The sequence below is a fragment of the Meleagris gallopavo genome, chromosome 5 (assembly GCF_000146605.3).
Source record: "Meleagris gallopavo isolate NT-WF06-2002-E0010 breed Aviagen turkey brand Nicholas breeding stock chromosome 5, Turkey_5.1, whole genome shotgun sequence".
Taxonomy (NCBI): Eukaryota; Metazoa; Chordata; class Aves; order Galliformes; family Phasianidae; genus Meleagris; species Meleagris gallopavo.
The window spans coordinates 35,347,879-35,363,454 of record NC_015015.2 but is presented as its reverse complement, the minus strand read 5'-3'; the positions used below and the strand labels follow the sequence as shown (position 1 = coordinate 35,363,454).

At 33.6% G+C, this 15,576-nt stretch overlaps 1 protein-coding gene across 1 annotated transcript in view; it reads left to right on the top strand.

Annotated features, from left to right (window-relative positions):
* Positions 1 to 15,576, top strand: part of RALGAPA1 (Ral GTPase activating protein catalytic alpha subunit 1) — a 114,797-nt gene that overhangs the window by 20,806 nt on the left and 78,415 nt on the right. The window contains exons 10-17 of the mRNA XM_031553770.1: positions 1,488 to 1,696; positions 2,055 to 2,294; positions 4,212 to 4,403; positions 4,917 to 5,054; positions 6,960 to 7,108; positions 8,216 to 8,345; positions 9,061 to 9,298; positions 11,536 to 11,697. Coding sequence (XP_031409630.1) covers positions 1,488 to 1,696; positions 2,055 to 2,294; positions 4,212 to 4,403; positions 4,917 to 5,054; positions 6,960 to 7,108; positions 8,216 to 8,345; positions 9,061 to 9,298; positions 11,536 to 11,697 — 1,458 coding nt within the window. The remainder of the gene's footprint in view (positions 1 to 1,487; positions 1,697 to 2,054; positions 2,295 to 4,211; positions 4,404 to 4,916; positions 5,055 to 6,959; positions 7,109 to 8,215; positions 8,346 to 9,060; positions 9,299 to 11,535; positions 11,698 to 15,576) is intronic.

The following is a 15,576-nucleotide window of genomic DNA, read 5'->3' as shown; positions in this document are numbered from 1 at the left end:
TATATATATGTCTGGAATTTAACTGGGCTGTTGATACATGTGCTTGCAGGAGGGTATGGTATGAACCATTTAAAATCAAACAAACCAAACCCTTTCTGCACCCCCCAACACATTTTTAGATTTTTGTAATATTTTTACTGTAGGTAGCATCTAAGTTGAGTTAGTAAGAAACACCACTATCTTTCTTTTTTCTTTTTTTGTTTTCCAACTAGATTCATGATACCAATGGCACTGTCAGCATCTTTGTCACTGCAAGAGTTGAGAACCAGGAGATGTAAAATATTCTGAGTCACTGTGCTGAACATGGGAATTTTAGGTTATAAGCCCTGAATTAGTCAAAGTTCCTTCAGAGCAGAACTGTAATCCCATGGGGCATCATTCATTGCATTCCTTACAAGTTAGTGGGGGAGTTAGTACCTCTAGAATCAGCTTTCAACTAAGTCATATGAAGGTGCATGTGCCCTTGCTCTGGCAGCAAAGTCCAGCAAAATTAAGTAATAGAAATGTGGTATTAGATGGAGCTGTGAGACTTAAAGGGTTCTCCCTGTTGTATTATTCATCTTTCACCTATTCCAGTCCATTTTTACTGCAGCTGCTTATAAAATATGACTTGGAATTAAGGCTCTCCTATAACAGCCATGATTAGATGTTAGGAACAGCATCAGTAAACAACTGTTGACCTTTATTGCTAACTATATTGCTTAATTATAGTTTGCTGCAGATAAACAAATATTTCTGGGGTTTCATTAGAAAATATGATGATGCATTGCTTCTGAACTGCATCTATTCACCTAGTAAATTTGGGAGTAGGCAGTTAAGTGGCTTACAAGGCTCTTAAATGTCTGTAGATTTGGTATGAGTCACAGATAAATTGTTGCTTTGTAACTTAACTATAAACACTTAAGATTTTTTTTTTTCAAATGACAACATTGTCATTGTATAGGAACATTATTTTCTTGTATAGGATGCATTCTAGTCTAGTTAATGGTTATTTTCCTACTTAAAGCTCATTTGTACTTTTCAGTGCAAGTGTGAAGTAGTTATGCTCTTGGATAAGTTTACTGAGGTTTCTCTTTAAATGTTAAATATAGCATGTAAATGAAAAATAAGGCTGAAAACATGAAAAGGATTTTAAAAGTTTTTAAAATTTAAGCAAGGCTGTAAGCCGTACAACAAATGACTTCCAGATGAAAATTAAAGGTTTTGGAATAGTAAAAACTTGTTACTGTTTGTTGGATTATAAATACGTTTTTGCTCCAGGAGAAAATTACAGCCTTTTGAATCCTTATGGTCTAATTTTGGAATTATCTATTTTGTGGCCATTTCAGCACGGCTTGGAATGTGTTGTTCAGCAGTGAATATGAAGAAACAGCATCCCTGAACGTTCACTTGTATTGGTCATAGTTTTAAGATTTCTTACATACAGAATCATAGAGTGGCTTCAGTTAAAGTTTGCGTGTATTTTAAAATGTTGTTTTTCCTTACAGATATACCACAGATGAGACCAAAGCCACACTATGTAATGGTTAAGAAAGATGCTGAAACCAATGAGGCAATATATTGCACAAAGGAACCTTTTATTAAGGCTCGTGTTATTGTCATTCGGTGGTTGGTGTCTTTCTGGCTTGAGCCAAAACCGCATACAGGACCTCATATTCCTGGGATTGAAGGTGAAAATGTGCCAAAGAATATTCAGGTAAAGCCAAACACACAACATTTTTTTGTTTTTATGTTTTTCACTTACTAGTATTGCCAGCAGCATACAATCTTTTGATCATTATAATTAATGCAGAATTGAAAAATAGAATTTCTAAAAAAAAATTCTGCTTATGAATTCAGTTTAGAAGAAGTCACTATAGTCCTTTTTTTTTTTAATCTGCTAAATATTTGTGTTTTAATCAAGTAAAGCTTTGAAATTCTGTAAACTTTATATTTGTTCTTTATCATGAATTGTCTGTACTGTTTTAAAGAATACTTCTCTGTGATTTAAACTGTGCCATTCAAATTGTATTACTAAAATGGGCTATGAAATACTCTTTTGATTTTTCTTTCAGAGAGCAGCTGCTAGCATGGCTTCAAGAGAAGACAGCAAGAATGACAATACTGACAAGCAGGATAGAAATGCAGAGCCAGAACAATCGCATTCTAATACAAGTACTCTAACAGAGAGAGAACCAAGTTCTTCTAGCCTCTGCAGTATTGATGAAGAACATTTAACTGATATTGAAATTGTCCGCAAAGTCTTTTCTTCTAAAAGAAGTAATGTTAATTTTCTAACTGAGATTTTTCGACAGGTAAAAAAATCTTCCTTAGAATACAAGAGCAATAAAATTACACTATAAGTGATCGTTATGTCATATTTTTTCAAGTGTATTTGCTAACTAGAACATTATTAAAATGTACATTTTTTTGTCATTTTGCCTTTAAAACGCTTTTAAAATTAGAAGATATTTCAGAATCTTTACTTCTTATGTAGTATGCCTCTGGACACTGCTTTTTCTAATTCTATTTCTTTGATAACCAGCTTGAGAGAATTTAGCTTGGACTTTACAGTTTGACAGGAATGTTTTATCTCTTCAGCCCCATAGCTGTTATAACTCACAACCAAACTTAAATGTAAGTCTGCTTTAGGAGTCTGCAGCTGTTCAAGATCTGTTTTAGCAGCAGTGAAATGACCTTACCTTGTCAGTATTCACCAGAAAAGTGAGACAGATGGCTACAGAAGGTAACAGATTCTGCTTGTAACTCTACTGCAACCAGACACATAAGCTGAACATACTCAAGATAGTTTTTTATAGCTGGAAACTTTACTGAACAAATTTAAATTAAGAGTATATACCAGAATATCAAGTCTGTCTTTGTAATATGAAGATACATAGCTTTGAGTTCAAACCAAGACAATTAATGAAAGATAGACTTTCTTTATGCCCTATGCCATAAAGACTTAAAGGTGAAAAGATTTTTCCTAATAATATTAAAGAAAAATTTCTAACTTTCAGTTGAAATGCAAATAGATTTCTTTAAAGAACAGGAAGCTAAACATTAAAAAACTCCAGTATTTCTGGATGAAATTGATATTCTTGAATGAGGTGAATGTCAGAAGCTTGACGATATCCAATATGTTGAAGAGTTTGGACACATTAATGAAGAAAATAGCAGTTACCATGTGGAAACTGCCACTCAAGGGTTGACAGTCTGAGACATAGAATGGAGATTCTAAATTAACAGAACTATTAGAACTCCTCCCTTCTTTTTAGTGTGATATTCATATGACACATCCATTTCTGGAGAGAGAACATCTTGTTTTTGTCATGTCAGTATGCCTTGAAGGCGCATAGCCTATGAGTTTTCAACATTCATACTGTAGACTCCATGAAACTATGTGCTAGTGTAGTTTATCTGTTTGTTTGTTTTTTAATACTACTAGGTCGTTATAGTCTTTGATAAATGTACTTATGGTTGGTTGAAACCTGGCTAATATTAACGGTTCCTGATTTCTGACTACTCATTATAGGCAGAGCAGTTACATAAAACATCCTGGAGAGGGCAGAAATCAGCCATCACCCTGACTCAAATACATGATTTTTTAAAACAATAATTCTGAAGTCTTTTCAGTGAATCATTAGTTTTAAGGCTACTACTCTGAATCTCTTTTAGGTAAAAGTAAGATATATGACTATGGGTAATGAATGTTGCTTGCATTTTTATTAGCAGTTTAGAACTGATTTGATTCTACTCTTCCAAGTGCTTTAAATGGAAGGTATTGTAGAAGAAACTTCTACTCATTTGTTTTGCATGCTTTTGATGAGTATTTAGGCTTTAATTTCAGCAGTCCAGACACTGAATAGATCCACCTGTGTAGATTCTCATGTCTATCTTTTTTGCAGAGAAGTTTTCAAGTTTTCTTGATAAAGCATTTTCTTTACCATCTGTCTGCACGTTTTCACATTACAGATGAAGAAAGTGAGCAAACATTTAGGCTTGTGAGAAATTTGCTAGTCAAGATACTACTCCCTTAGAGTTTGCCTATTATAAAGCAGTGCTTAAGTGAGTTTGAAGTTTATCCTGATGCTTCTTTATTTTATACACTTTGCACCTAAAAATGTTCAGCTCTAGATATAGCTTGAAGCCACACCATTTTAGCCATTTTTCAAGTATTGAAATTTCAAGTGTTTTTACTGGGTTTTGTTGGTTTCTTTTTCTACTCCCAGGCATTTCTGTTGCCAATATGTGAAGCAGCTGCCATGAGGAAAGTGGTAAAGGTATATCAGGAATGGATTCAGCAAGAAGATAAGCCTTTATTTATGAAAGAATCTGAAGAAGTAATGCAGTGTGCAACTGTAGATTGTGGTGAAAATGTTGTAGACCGCAGTTCATCAGAGAAAGCAAAAGAAAGAGAAGAGGTAAAATATTTTTGACTGCTATTTCTGCATCTTTTGCAGAAGTAGATAGAAGCAGATAGTAGGCAGAGGCTGAGACCAAGCGGCTTATTCAACAGATTATATGTGGTTTGGCTTGATGTTGGCTGTTGGGGGAATGAAGCAAGATAATTAAACAGTGTATATATGAGCTACCAATTTGCTCTGGTATCTGTAATTTTTTTAATGTGTTTAGTTCAATTTTTAAAAATCATAAAGTTTTATAAACTGGTTTCAAGATATAGTTTGTGTAATAATAAAATATGCAAGCTTTGCGCTGAATAGAAGTTATATACAAATAAAAGAGTGATGAAAATAGCAAGTATTTAACCAGGTCCTTGAAAATAATTCCTACAAGCCCTTTAAAACATGATGTTGTCTTTAAGATACGAGTTAAACTTCTGTCTACTACTTATTATTGCATACTTTTTCTTTAATGTAAAACAAAAATACCTGTCAAAAAATCAGTGTGAACTTTAAGGGCAAAATATTTTTCAGGAAAAAGCTGTGAACTCCAGTCATGTTAGGAACTCAAACTGGGCAAGAAATGGCTGTTACCAAGAGACTTTGCATAAACTATCTGAGATTGATACTGAAGAGCAAAATGTACGAGCTGGAATGCAGTCAGTATTACAGGTATGAAATAGACTTGCTATTTAATTTTCATCCTACTAGTAAAACTCATGATGTCAGCATGTAAAGAATGGAATATAGTATTCTTACAAAGGATTCCCATGCTCTTTCAAAGCATCTTTCAATTTTTCTAATTATTTTAGATACAATCAGGAGTTTTGAGGGTTTTTGAAATGCATTTATGATTATGTAAAATATGTGCATTTAATGTATAGTATGTACATGTACAAACTCACAGAAGTGTGTGCATGACTTCAATCTTCATAGTATTCTTCTATCTGGAAGAAAATTGATTCTAAACAAAACAGATATCCATTTGCTACTCTGTTGTTTCCAATGCCAACACGAATGACCATCCTAATTAAGATTTCTGCAGCTTGAAGGATTTCCTAAAAAGGATTTCCTATAATGCTGTTAAATATAAAAATAAACTTTGTAACTGAAACGAATTTTATATTCAAACGTAACAATTTATCTTTGCATACATGAGTATGCTTGCAATATGTAGAATATGAATGAAATGCTTCTAAGAGAAGAAAGAAGCATCTCTCTCAGTTTGAATTAATATTTAAGTTTAGTATCTGTGAATGCTTGGGAGATTGTCCATGTTGATGTTTTTTAGACAGAGGATCATTTGAGCAGCAAATATCTTTTTTAGCTTGAAAGATTTAAATGATGCCAGACTCGAGGCATACTACCTCAATACAGTGTCCGAATTTGAGAGGTTTCCAGACCTGGAACCATGTTTGCCTTTTCTGTGAATCAATAATCAAAGACTCGTCTATTGAATTTTGTTTCTGTTTCTAGGCTTATTTCTAGGCCCTTAGAGACTTTCATTCTGAAAGCCTTAATTCACTATCTATTGACATCAGTGCAAAACTATCACTGACTTTTAAAAATATTGAATCATTCAGCCTTAAGAAGGCTAGATCACCAGAAATAGTGTCTGAGCCGCAAAAAAGTCTTTGCTAGACTTTTTTTTTCTTTTTGTAAATATATGTTATATTACCATTTTTCATCCCAAGAATGTTGTTATGTTAAGCAATAATACACTAAAGAGCACTTGAGAGGACAGAATTATTTTCTATCTTAACAATTAGTGTGTTGGCCAGTAATTATTGGCTTCTGTGAAAAATACGAATGTATTTGGGCCCAACCTCCTCAATATCTTAACCCAAACTGATAAAAAAAAAAAAAAAAACCTGGAAAAAAGTTAAAACAGTTATTTAAGGTCTAATAATATATATATCTGTTTGTTTTTTTTATCTTGTTGCTGCTTAATGCTAACATAATATCATTCCACTGTACAAGGGGCAAAAGATAGTCAAAGCAATTCTTAATGGCATTGACTGTTTTTCATTTATTTCTGCATATTATGAGAATTATATCCTTTTGGCTCTGAGCATACAGACTTGAATTCTGTTACCTCCAGCATGTATTTGGAAGCTTCCTAATGTAAATATCTAGGAAGTAGTATTTGTGAACAATCAATCTTGATAGCAGTTAATCATGGTAGCATTTATTGTTTATATGGGACTATTTTAAGTAGTTTAGCATGTGTTATACTAGTCTGCTGCTGGCTTGCAGGGGTGCTTTTATGCTTAAAGAAGCAGTAGACTTCTTTACTGGCACATTTTGTCCATTATATTAAATAATTGCACTGAGTAATTTACTGTACCATATATCTAGGAGAACAAAGATATATGAATGTGTTTTATAGAAAAAAACATTAAAATTAATAAGTCTTGTTTTATTATCAAATGTACATGTATTTAAGTATATACTTCTGAGTGTATGCAGCCGATTTTGTTAATCATGGATTTTGTCTTTCTCAATTACTGTTAACAGAATTGTTGAGAATATCAAAGTGCTTCAAGCCCATTACACTTTTTTTTTTTTAATCTGCAGGTTTTTATAATAAATTCTTCAAACATATTCTTTCTTGAGCCTGCAAATGAAATTAAAACTCTGTTGGATGAACATACTGACATGTGTAAACGGATTCTTAATATCTACCGTCACATGGTAGTTCAAGTTACTATGGACAAGAAGACCTGGTAAAATGCTGTTGTTTTTATCTTAAATTATTATTTCATGAGATAAATGTGAAAGTGTTCTTGGTAGTAAACAGAATAGTATGGTATTGACTATGTGAGTCAATTTCTCTAAATCAATAAATGCATGAACATCACCGGCAGCTTTCCATAGGGAAATTGGTGAGCTCCTCTGCTAAAGCCAATAGTCATTGCTGGCTAATTTGAGACAGCTTAGCCTCAAAGACAAAAAAAATAAGCTGGTGTACATGGACTACTATTAAGTAGCTAGTGATGGCTTGCTTTTTTCCAGGAAGTTTTTCTCATGTATGAGAGTGCTAAGTATGAAGTCATGTATGAAGCTTCAAAGTCTGATTTGAAAATAGACAAAAATACTCAGTTAAGTCTGGATAATTATAATGAGGTGTAGGTCGCTCTTCATCTGCAATTAATTTCAGCTTTAGAAGTTTGTGCAAGAGTCCATTTACTGTTTAACAGTGTTGTTCCATTCCAGCCTTAAGTTGCATAGCAGGAGCAGGGGACCCTCTTACCAAGTCATCTGCATTATTTCCTCCTCTCTTTTAAATAACTGTCTCTAATGAGGTAGTATATTGCCACCATTCTCTATTGCAAGGAGGCAGTAACAAGGGGATGTCAAATAGCTGATTTATTCTATTTTAACTTGACTTGCATTCAGTCTCTCACCAGTATCTCCTGGGTAAGTACCTTATGCATCATGTAAAATTTGTCTCCTCTCGTGAGGAAACGAGTAATCACCAATGGGGAATTAGGAAAAGCAATAGAAAACAAATCCCACTGAGTTGCTATTTTCTTCCTTAGTATCTCATCATTTTAAAGAAGTGACTCTAGACTGTGATGACAGAGATTCTATATCACACAAAATAATGAATTAAGCTTTATTTATGATAATGTTACATTACCCAAACTTGTCATTTATACAGGAAAAAAAAGACCTTTACCTTACAATTTCATTAATTTTTTTACAATAACCAAGTTAGGCTGCTTGCAGTGTATTTGAGAAAATCAAGCTCAGATATTATCTTTAGAAGTATCTTGGTATATACAGAAATATAACAAAGTGCTAACTTTAAACTTAACATTGCTTTGCAGGGAACAAATGCTACTTGTGCTGCTCAGAGTTACTGAATCTGTGCTGAAAATACCACCCCAAACTTTCTTGCAGTATCAAGGAAGAAAAAACTCCACTTTAGCAGGAAGACTTGCAGGACCTCTTTTCCAGGCAATTAAACCATAAATTCAATTTAATTAATTCAGTTTAATTTTAACCAAAACACATCAACTACTGTTGACTGATTTGTCATCTTAAGTCATTGATCATCCAGATAATATGAATGGTGTGGGTTAAGCATCTGGCTACATCTTATACTGTCTAAAATTTATGGCATTCTAATAATTGTTTTCAAGTGAAATTAAAAAGAAATGCACATCATTAGTTAACTGGTAATTTTAGTCCAATTCTGTTGCAGAATAAAATTTTAGCTCAGGTCAGCAAAAATGTCTTCTATCTATGCCTATTGAACTGATTTTTGTATTCCTTTCTATAAGCTATAATAGATTATTTCAAACTTCATATTTGCAAAATGTTGTTATGATGCCTTCTCTATAATGTCCTCAGATTCTGTAGAAGGGAAAAAAAAAAAAAAGACAGAAGGACAGTAAAGTTACAAATGTGATGAGAACTAATTGAGAATAGTGTTATAAAACTGTCTGGCAAAACTTGTAAAATATGGTAAGATCTTACAGAAGTTATACCAGTTGCTCCTATATTTAAATCAAAAGCACATGTTAATTGATTATTCATGAAAAGTCTGTAAGTAATGGTGAGGAAATGAACTCAGAAATTTCTATGGCAGTTAGGTACTTCTTTTTAAGCAGTAATGTTTGATTATTGTCATCTTTTATTGATAAGTCAACATTTCTCTTTTTACTCTTAGACTCTTATAGTAGCTTGGATCAAAGCAAATCTTAATGTGTACATCTCTCGAGAACTTTGGGATGACTTACTGTCTGTCATGTCATCACTGACATACTGGGAAGAGCTGGCCACTGAGTGGTCACTGACAATGGAGACCCTAACTAAAGTGTTAGCCAGAAACCTGTACAGTCTGGACCTCAGTGACCTGCCATTGGATAAGTTAAGTGAGCAGAAGCAGAAAAAACACAAAGGCAAAGGTGAGACAACACTGTATGGTCATCATAAGAATCTGAGCAGAACTAATGAGGTGTTAGATTATCAGAGCTTTAGTCCAGTGGTTTCAGGATACAGTTAGGCCTCTCTATCACCTAAAACAACCTAGTTTCTATAAGATAAAGCTGCTTTTTATAACCATCACAAAATGCTACCACAAATGTGCTATCTGGCAAATAGGCTCGTAAGAATTTAATTCTTAAAGGAGTGTAGAATTAAACCAAAAATTTTATGCTGTCATGGGTTATACTTTTCTACTGTTATCAAAACAATTAAATAGCTGAGACCCCAATTGTAGTGCCTTGAAATTAGTGAAGATTACATGTCTGGTGACAATTAAGTGGGTAGAAAGTGGCTATTGCAAGCGTAACTGGAACATTGATCCTGAAATCTTACAAATGTTGAATAAGGGGAAATGTTAGATGAATGTAGTTTTGGAACAGTAACACTGCAAAGTCGTGGTGAAGATTGTTTTTTGTCAAAGTGACTGACTGTTGAGGTGAGAGTATACTAGTGCCATATTAATGGTATCTATTTTTAAGCTGATTCCTATATGATGTAGAAAAAAATCGTGTGGGACAAGACACAGGGAGAGAGGTAGCTACTTGCTGATATTGCTGCCGTTGAGACAGGAAGTCTGTCCTTTTGCATAGAATGCTGAATTGATATTGGTAAAACCTGGATTCTATTCCCAGATTAGAAACTAAATTTCTGCATGTCACCATGAGAAATGATTTTTGCCTTGCTTTAGTCATTTGTAAAATAAGTTGAATAGTACTGATCTTCTTTAAAAAGAGCTTTGACGTCTAATTGTGAGAGGCAGAATTATGTGTAAGTTGAGTAATAAGGGCGGAGAAAAAGTATGGTTTTAATCTACTTTTTAATCTCTCTGTATTCTGATTGATGTAGTTCTCCATTCAAACCCTAGGGAAGGTACTCACTGCTTCCCTAGTGAGTGAGAAATAATCAGTGCCCTATTTTAAAGAGAATGTTGCTATAAGCTGTTTGTAGTAGAGACATTTCTTGTCTCATTCCTCATCTTGGGCACAGACATTTCACACTTTCGTTTTATTCTTCTGCTACATGACAGCTGAACAAACTTACTTTTTTCTTCAGTTGACCTTGAGAGTTTGTTCCAGACCAACATTTTTGTTTGCCTGTACAATGTAGATTTTTTCTTTTGTCCACAAGACAGTTTAAAAACAAGTATGATGTTGGATAGGAATGTGTATTGTTATTTTGAATATAGTCTTTAAAAATATTTTGAACTGTCTGCATCACCCATACGGAGCCACTTGAGAAAAGTTAATGCTAACTTTCAGTAGCAAAATTCCAGAGAAAGCTTCCATTGTTGACTGTGGGTTGCAGAAGTAGCTCTGGTGGATTTGGGAAATAATTAATTACTTAAATATTATGCCCAATTTGTTTAGACCTGCTCATTTGTTAATAATAATGAATATGCACTATGAAGGCACAATTTCCAAGGAGAGGCCCTTTAATGAATAAATTGTGATCACTATTTGTGATCATGAGTCAGTTCAGTGTGGATAAGAAAATACACTGCAAACGTTTTTTTCAGTTCACTGGGATTTTTTTTTTTTTACAGTTTTTGGAAGGCTCTGCTTATGGGCTGTATTTAATTTGATATAAATCTCAATTCTGATTTTGTTACATCTTTTCTTAATCTTCTTACACTGTTTTCTTTTTTGTGTGTGTGTGAATTTTTAAAGACTTATGTTCTTTGAGTCCACCATCTGTTTTACTTAGTTACATGTTTGGTGTTAAAATATTTTGTCATCTTTATTTCATGTTCCTCAAGTCACAGTTATTTGACAAACAATTGCAGTGTTAATGGTACGTAATGTATGATTTTGCATGTTTTGTCTAATAGAAACAGCAAATGTTGAAAGAAAAAATTCTATAATTATACATCTTGCCTACGATCTTTTCAAAACCAGTTTTCCTGTGATTTTGGACTCGTTTGATCAGAAAAGAAAATCACAATAGCATAATAGTACCAGTGCTTCTGAAACAGTTTCAGGATCTCTCAGTTAATGTTGAGTGGGCTCAGAGATAATTATAAATAGTAATTTGCTACTTAGCTTTTAACATCATGCTAGCTCCAGTAATTTATTCTATCCAACTTTATATGTCTCTGAAAGCACAACTCTCTGGTGATGCTAGCATAGAAGTGTATAGATTTGCAATTCTATTTTTGCAGGAGTTGGGCATGAATTCCCCAAGTCTTCAGTGGATAAGTCCTTTTCTAGAGGCTGGAGCCGTGATCAGCCTGGACAGGCGCCTATGAGACAACGCAGTGCTACAACCACTGGATCTCCAGGAACTGAAAAGGCAAGAAGCATAGTACGGCAGAAAACTGTTGGTATGTATCTGTAAGCGTTGATATAAGTAACATTTGAGAAGGGGGAAGGAATTAAGCTACACAGTTAACTTTTTTCCATAGAAGTATACTTTCTAAAATAACTAGTTGAAGATGTAAGTGTAAATTGTGCAGTCTTGCATGTTTTGAGGTCAACTGAATAGCTTGTTTTTACTACAATTGCAGTTACTGTAAATGAAAGTAATGCAGACATGGTTTAATTCTGTTAATTCTGAATAAGTTGATTGCATGCTTAGCCTACATTAGAAAAATAATACAGTTGTAAGTGTGTGAAAAAGAAAAAGAAAAAAAAAGCTGGAATGGTTTGAGCAATGCTCTCAAATCTGTGTTTTCCTAAATAGTGCACCAAATAGGTTGAATATTTTCCAACTGCAGAAAGAAAAGTGCAAGAAATACATATGTATCTGCATAGTTCATAAGACCTGTTTTCCTTTACTATACCCAGAATCTTGTGTTAATGAGAGATTGGTGCAAGTGTGTGCAGTTCACTGTTTCTGAAGTGACTTACTTCACAATTTCATTACTTGCAGATACTCTTTGGTTAGAAATGGGTGATGCTAGACAGTGCTTTAGGTGGATCACTCAAAAGAAGACTCATTTATATTCGTATGATTTGAGTGCAATGTCTTATTGAACTGGACTTCTAATTTCTTTGTTCTCTTGTCTCATCTTGCGGATCTCAGTGCTATCCATTATGTGAAGGAAGGTTATACTCTCTTCGCTTTTTCATTTAAAATAACATTTAAAGGACTATCCTATGCTTTTTCATTATCTCTATAATAGTAGTGACTTCAGTCATGATGCATTTTTTTCCTCACTGATACTTGGGAACAGGTACAATCTGACACAATTTAGGGACCAGGAATGCATATTAGTAGTTGAATATACATTCAATTATGTTAGCTTTTCAGAAATTAACATTGTTATCTTGTCACAAATAAAATATATTTTGTGTGTTTTTTTTTATCACAGATTATTTTGCCAATGTTTCTATTTGAACATCTAAAGAAATTATCTTACTCCATTTTTACATTTTGTTTACTAGTAGCATCTGAAGTCTTCTGTTTGGGTGGCAGAGCTGATTAGTTGTAAACACTACTCCGAAAATGTGTATTTCCTGTATTCAGATGCTACACAGCTTTTCCTTTATTTCATGCTGACAGCTCTAGCTTGACTCAGCAGTTTTCCTTACAGATCACAAATACTTTAAATGTAATTTCTGCTTCTCTGTAAATAGTCTGTGATTGTGCAATGTTTTTCTCTTTAAGTCTTAACTGTCTTAACAAGGTAAAGCTCATGTTAAAATTTCTCCCTCTCATACTCTGTTATTTCAGATGTTCTGTTGAGAAGGTTATACCACTTGATCAGTTTTATAAAGGTTTTGTTTTGCTTCTATTTGAAAGATGACTATTCATATGATGTTAGCCCTAAAATCATTGAGTTTATCTAATCAAGCTATGTATTGACCTCATAAGTAGCAAACTAATCTAATTTTAGTTTCACTGTACTTTAGCTTCCTTCATTTGGTTCCTTGTCTACTTACATATTTGATATTAATAAGCCAAGTTTGTACTGTTATAACCAGTTAAAATTTCAGATCTATTTATATTGTAGTAATATGTGTGGACAAGCATCTCAGTATTGGTAGGATAATTTTATAAGATTAAAAGCCCAGACAAAGTTGCCAGCTCTAGAGTCCCAAACTCTTCAGGATTTAAGCTGTTGATGAAGCATATACTACAAAAGCATATGCCCTTCTTACTGTCTCAGGTCTGCTAAGAGTCCTGTTAAGGTGCTTCCTAGCTTGTACCAGTTAAAACAGGGTTTGCATATTAAAACTGGCTGAGAGTGACAGTAAGTGAAATTTTCTGTATAGCATTTTACTGGTCAGATTGTCTTCTTCAATTTAATGGTAATGCCACAAGCAAAACCTGGAACTGAGACAGACCTTGGATGTGTTGCATGTTAACTGATATATAGTATATTTCCTTTGATTGTGAGTAATATACTCTTTATATCTGAGTAGGGGAGATGTGCATGTTGAATATTTTATGGTAAGAAAAAGCTGGGGTTTCTTTTTCGTCTGTTTTTTGTTGTACACATTTTGTGTACGTCTGCAAACCTTTGTTTTTTGAGCCATCCTCATGCCAGCGCACATCTATGGCTGCACCAAGTTTGTGTGTATGTGGTTTACTCAAACAAAAATCACAGCTTTTCTGATATGCAGTGTGTACATTTTTAGCCTGAACTTATGTAAAGTAATTTTTGGCAAAGGGCCTTTAAATGTGATATGCATATGGGTTGAAAAATCTTTTTAGGGTGAGGTATGGAATTTGTAGCCTAGGCAGCAGATCCTAGTCCTATAAAAATATCAGGACAGAAAGAATTTAGAATTCCATTCCTCTGTTTTTTTCTGTAGACAATAGTGGAAGGTTTTAAAGCAACAAATACCTAGTTCACATTCTGGTTTCAAATTTGCCCCTACTCAGCTAATTAATTGATATGACACATCTTATTTAAAATAAATATTCAGGGAGATCACATTTTAGAGCATCTCAGAGTAATTTTCCTTTTAAGTATCTCTAAAATTTCCTTCTTCCAAACAGTCAATGAGAAGTCCTCTCCCCTCTTGCTAGAATCAATGTAAAATGGTGGGAAAGATTCAGAAAAATTAGAAGGAACACTTCTTTTTAATGATTTGCATTCAACATGGTATCCAATCTCAAAAGTTTGGTCTGTTTTCTAAGTAGCTTGATATTTTTTTCCCTTGCCTAGATTCATTTAAAAATGCACAATGATGAATGCAACGCAGCTAATTATTGCTGTATTCTGAATTTTAATGTTGTATCTCTTAAAGAGAAGTTACAACTGTGCAGGTAGTTGCTTTTTTAAAAAAAAAGTTGCTTTCTGTCTTATGAGCTTAAGTGAATGGCTTCATTCTTAAAACATTCGTCTTTCTGAATTTTTTTTCCCAAACTGATGTTAAGATTCTGCCTAAGGTGTGCTGCATTTGTCAAATATGTTTTCTGCTCTATATATGTTGGCCTACTCAAGTTATCTTCTTGTTGCTTTGTTAGGGACAGTTCTCTAACCTGATTTGTAAGTGTGATGTGCTCAAGTTTTTCTGTACTCCATTCTGTTCTTATGATTTCTGTACAGATCAGAAGCACTGAAATTTCAGAGGGTGTATTCCATGTTGTTTTGAAATTATGCACACAAAAGTTCAAAGACTACCTAAATAGTGTGCTGACAGTGTTTAAGATGCACTGAATTTTCCTTAAAATAAGCTCATCAACAACAATTTTAGCATAAGTTCTCAAATTTGCAACTGTCTGAAAAGGAAACTGCTTGAAACTATGAATATTACTTTCTGAGGAACTTTTGCTGTACTTTGAGATTGAATGCAATATCAGTTCTTGCAATATCTTGCTCTGACACAGGAAAACAAGTGTAATAAATGTTCACTTCAGATCTATTGGAAAAGCTATACATATAACCTTGATCCTATTGCTACAATTCTTATTTAAGTTTTTCTTTCTATAGGGACTGTTGGCAGGAGGGCAGATACAAAAAAGGTTAATTAGGATCAGTTTAGCAAGATTTATTTGATATCTAGAAAAATAAGAGTGTAACACTTTATGTTGACAAACAATTTCATTTCAATCTCTTCATTTTTAATGCAGAAACATGCTGTATTGTACTGGAAGTTTCTCCACATACAGTTGCTTATTTTCTTTTCACATTTTTGAATCTCTTTCTGAGAATCTTGAATTAAAGACTATGGTTATGGGTAAAATTTAGATATACTTGTCTGTGAGTAATATAAATGTAGAGTAAGTTGTTTTTCTGTTAAAAAATCTA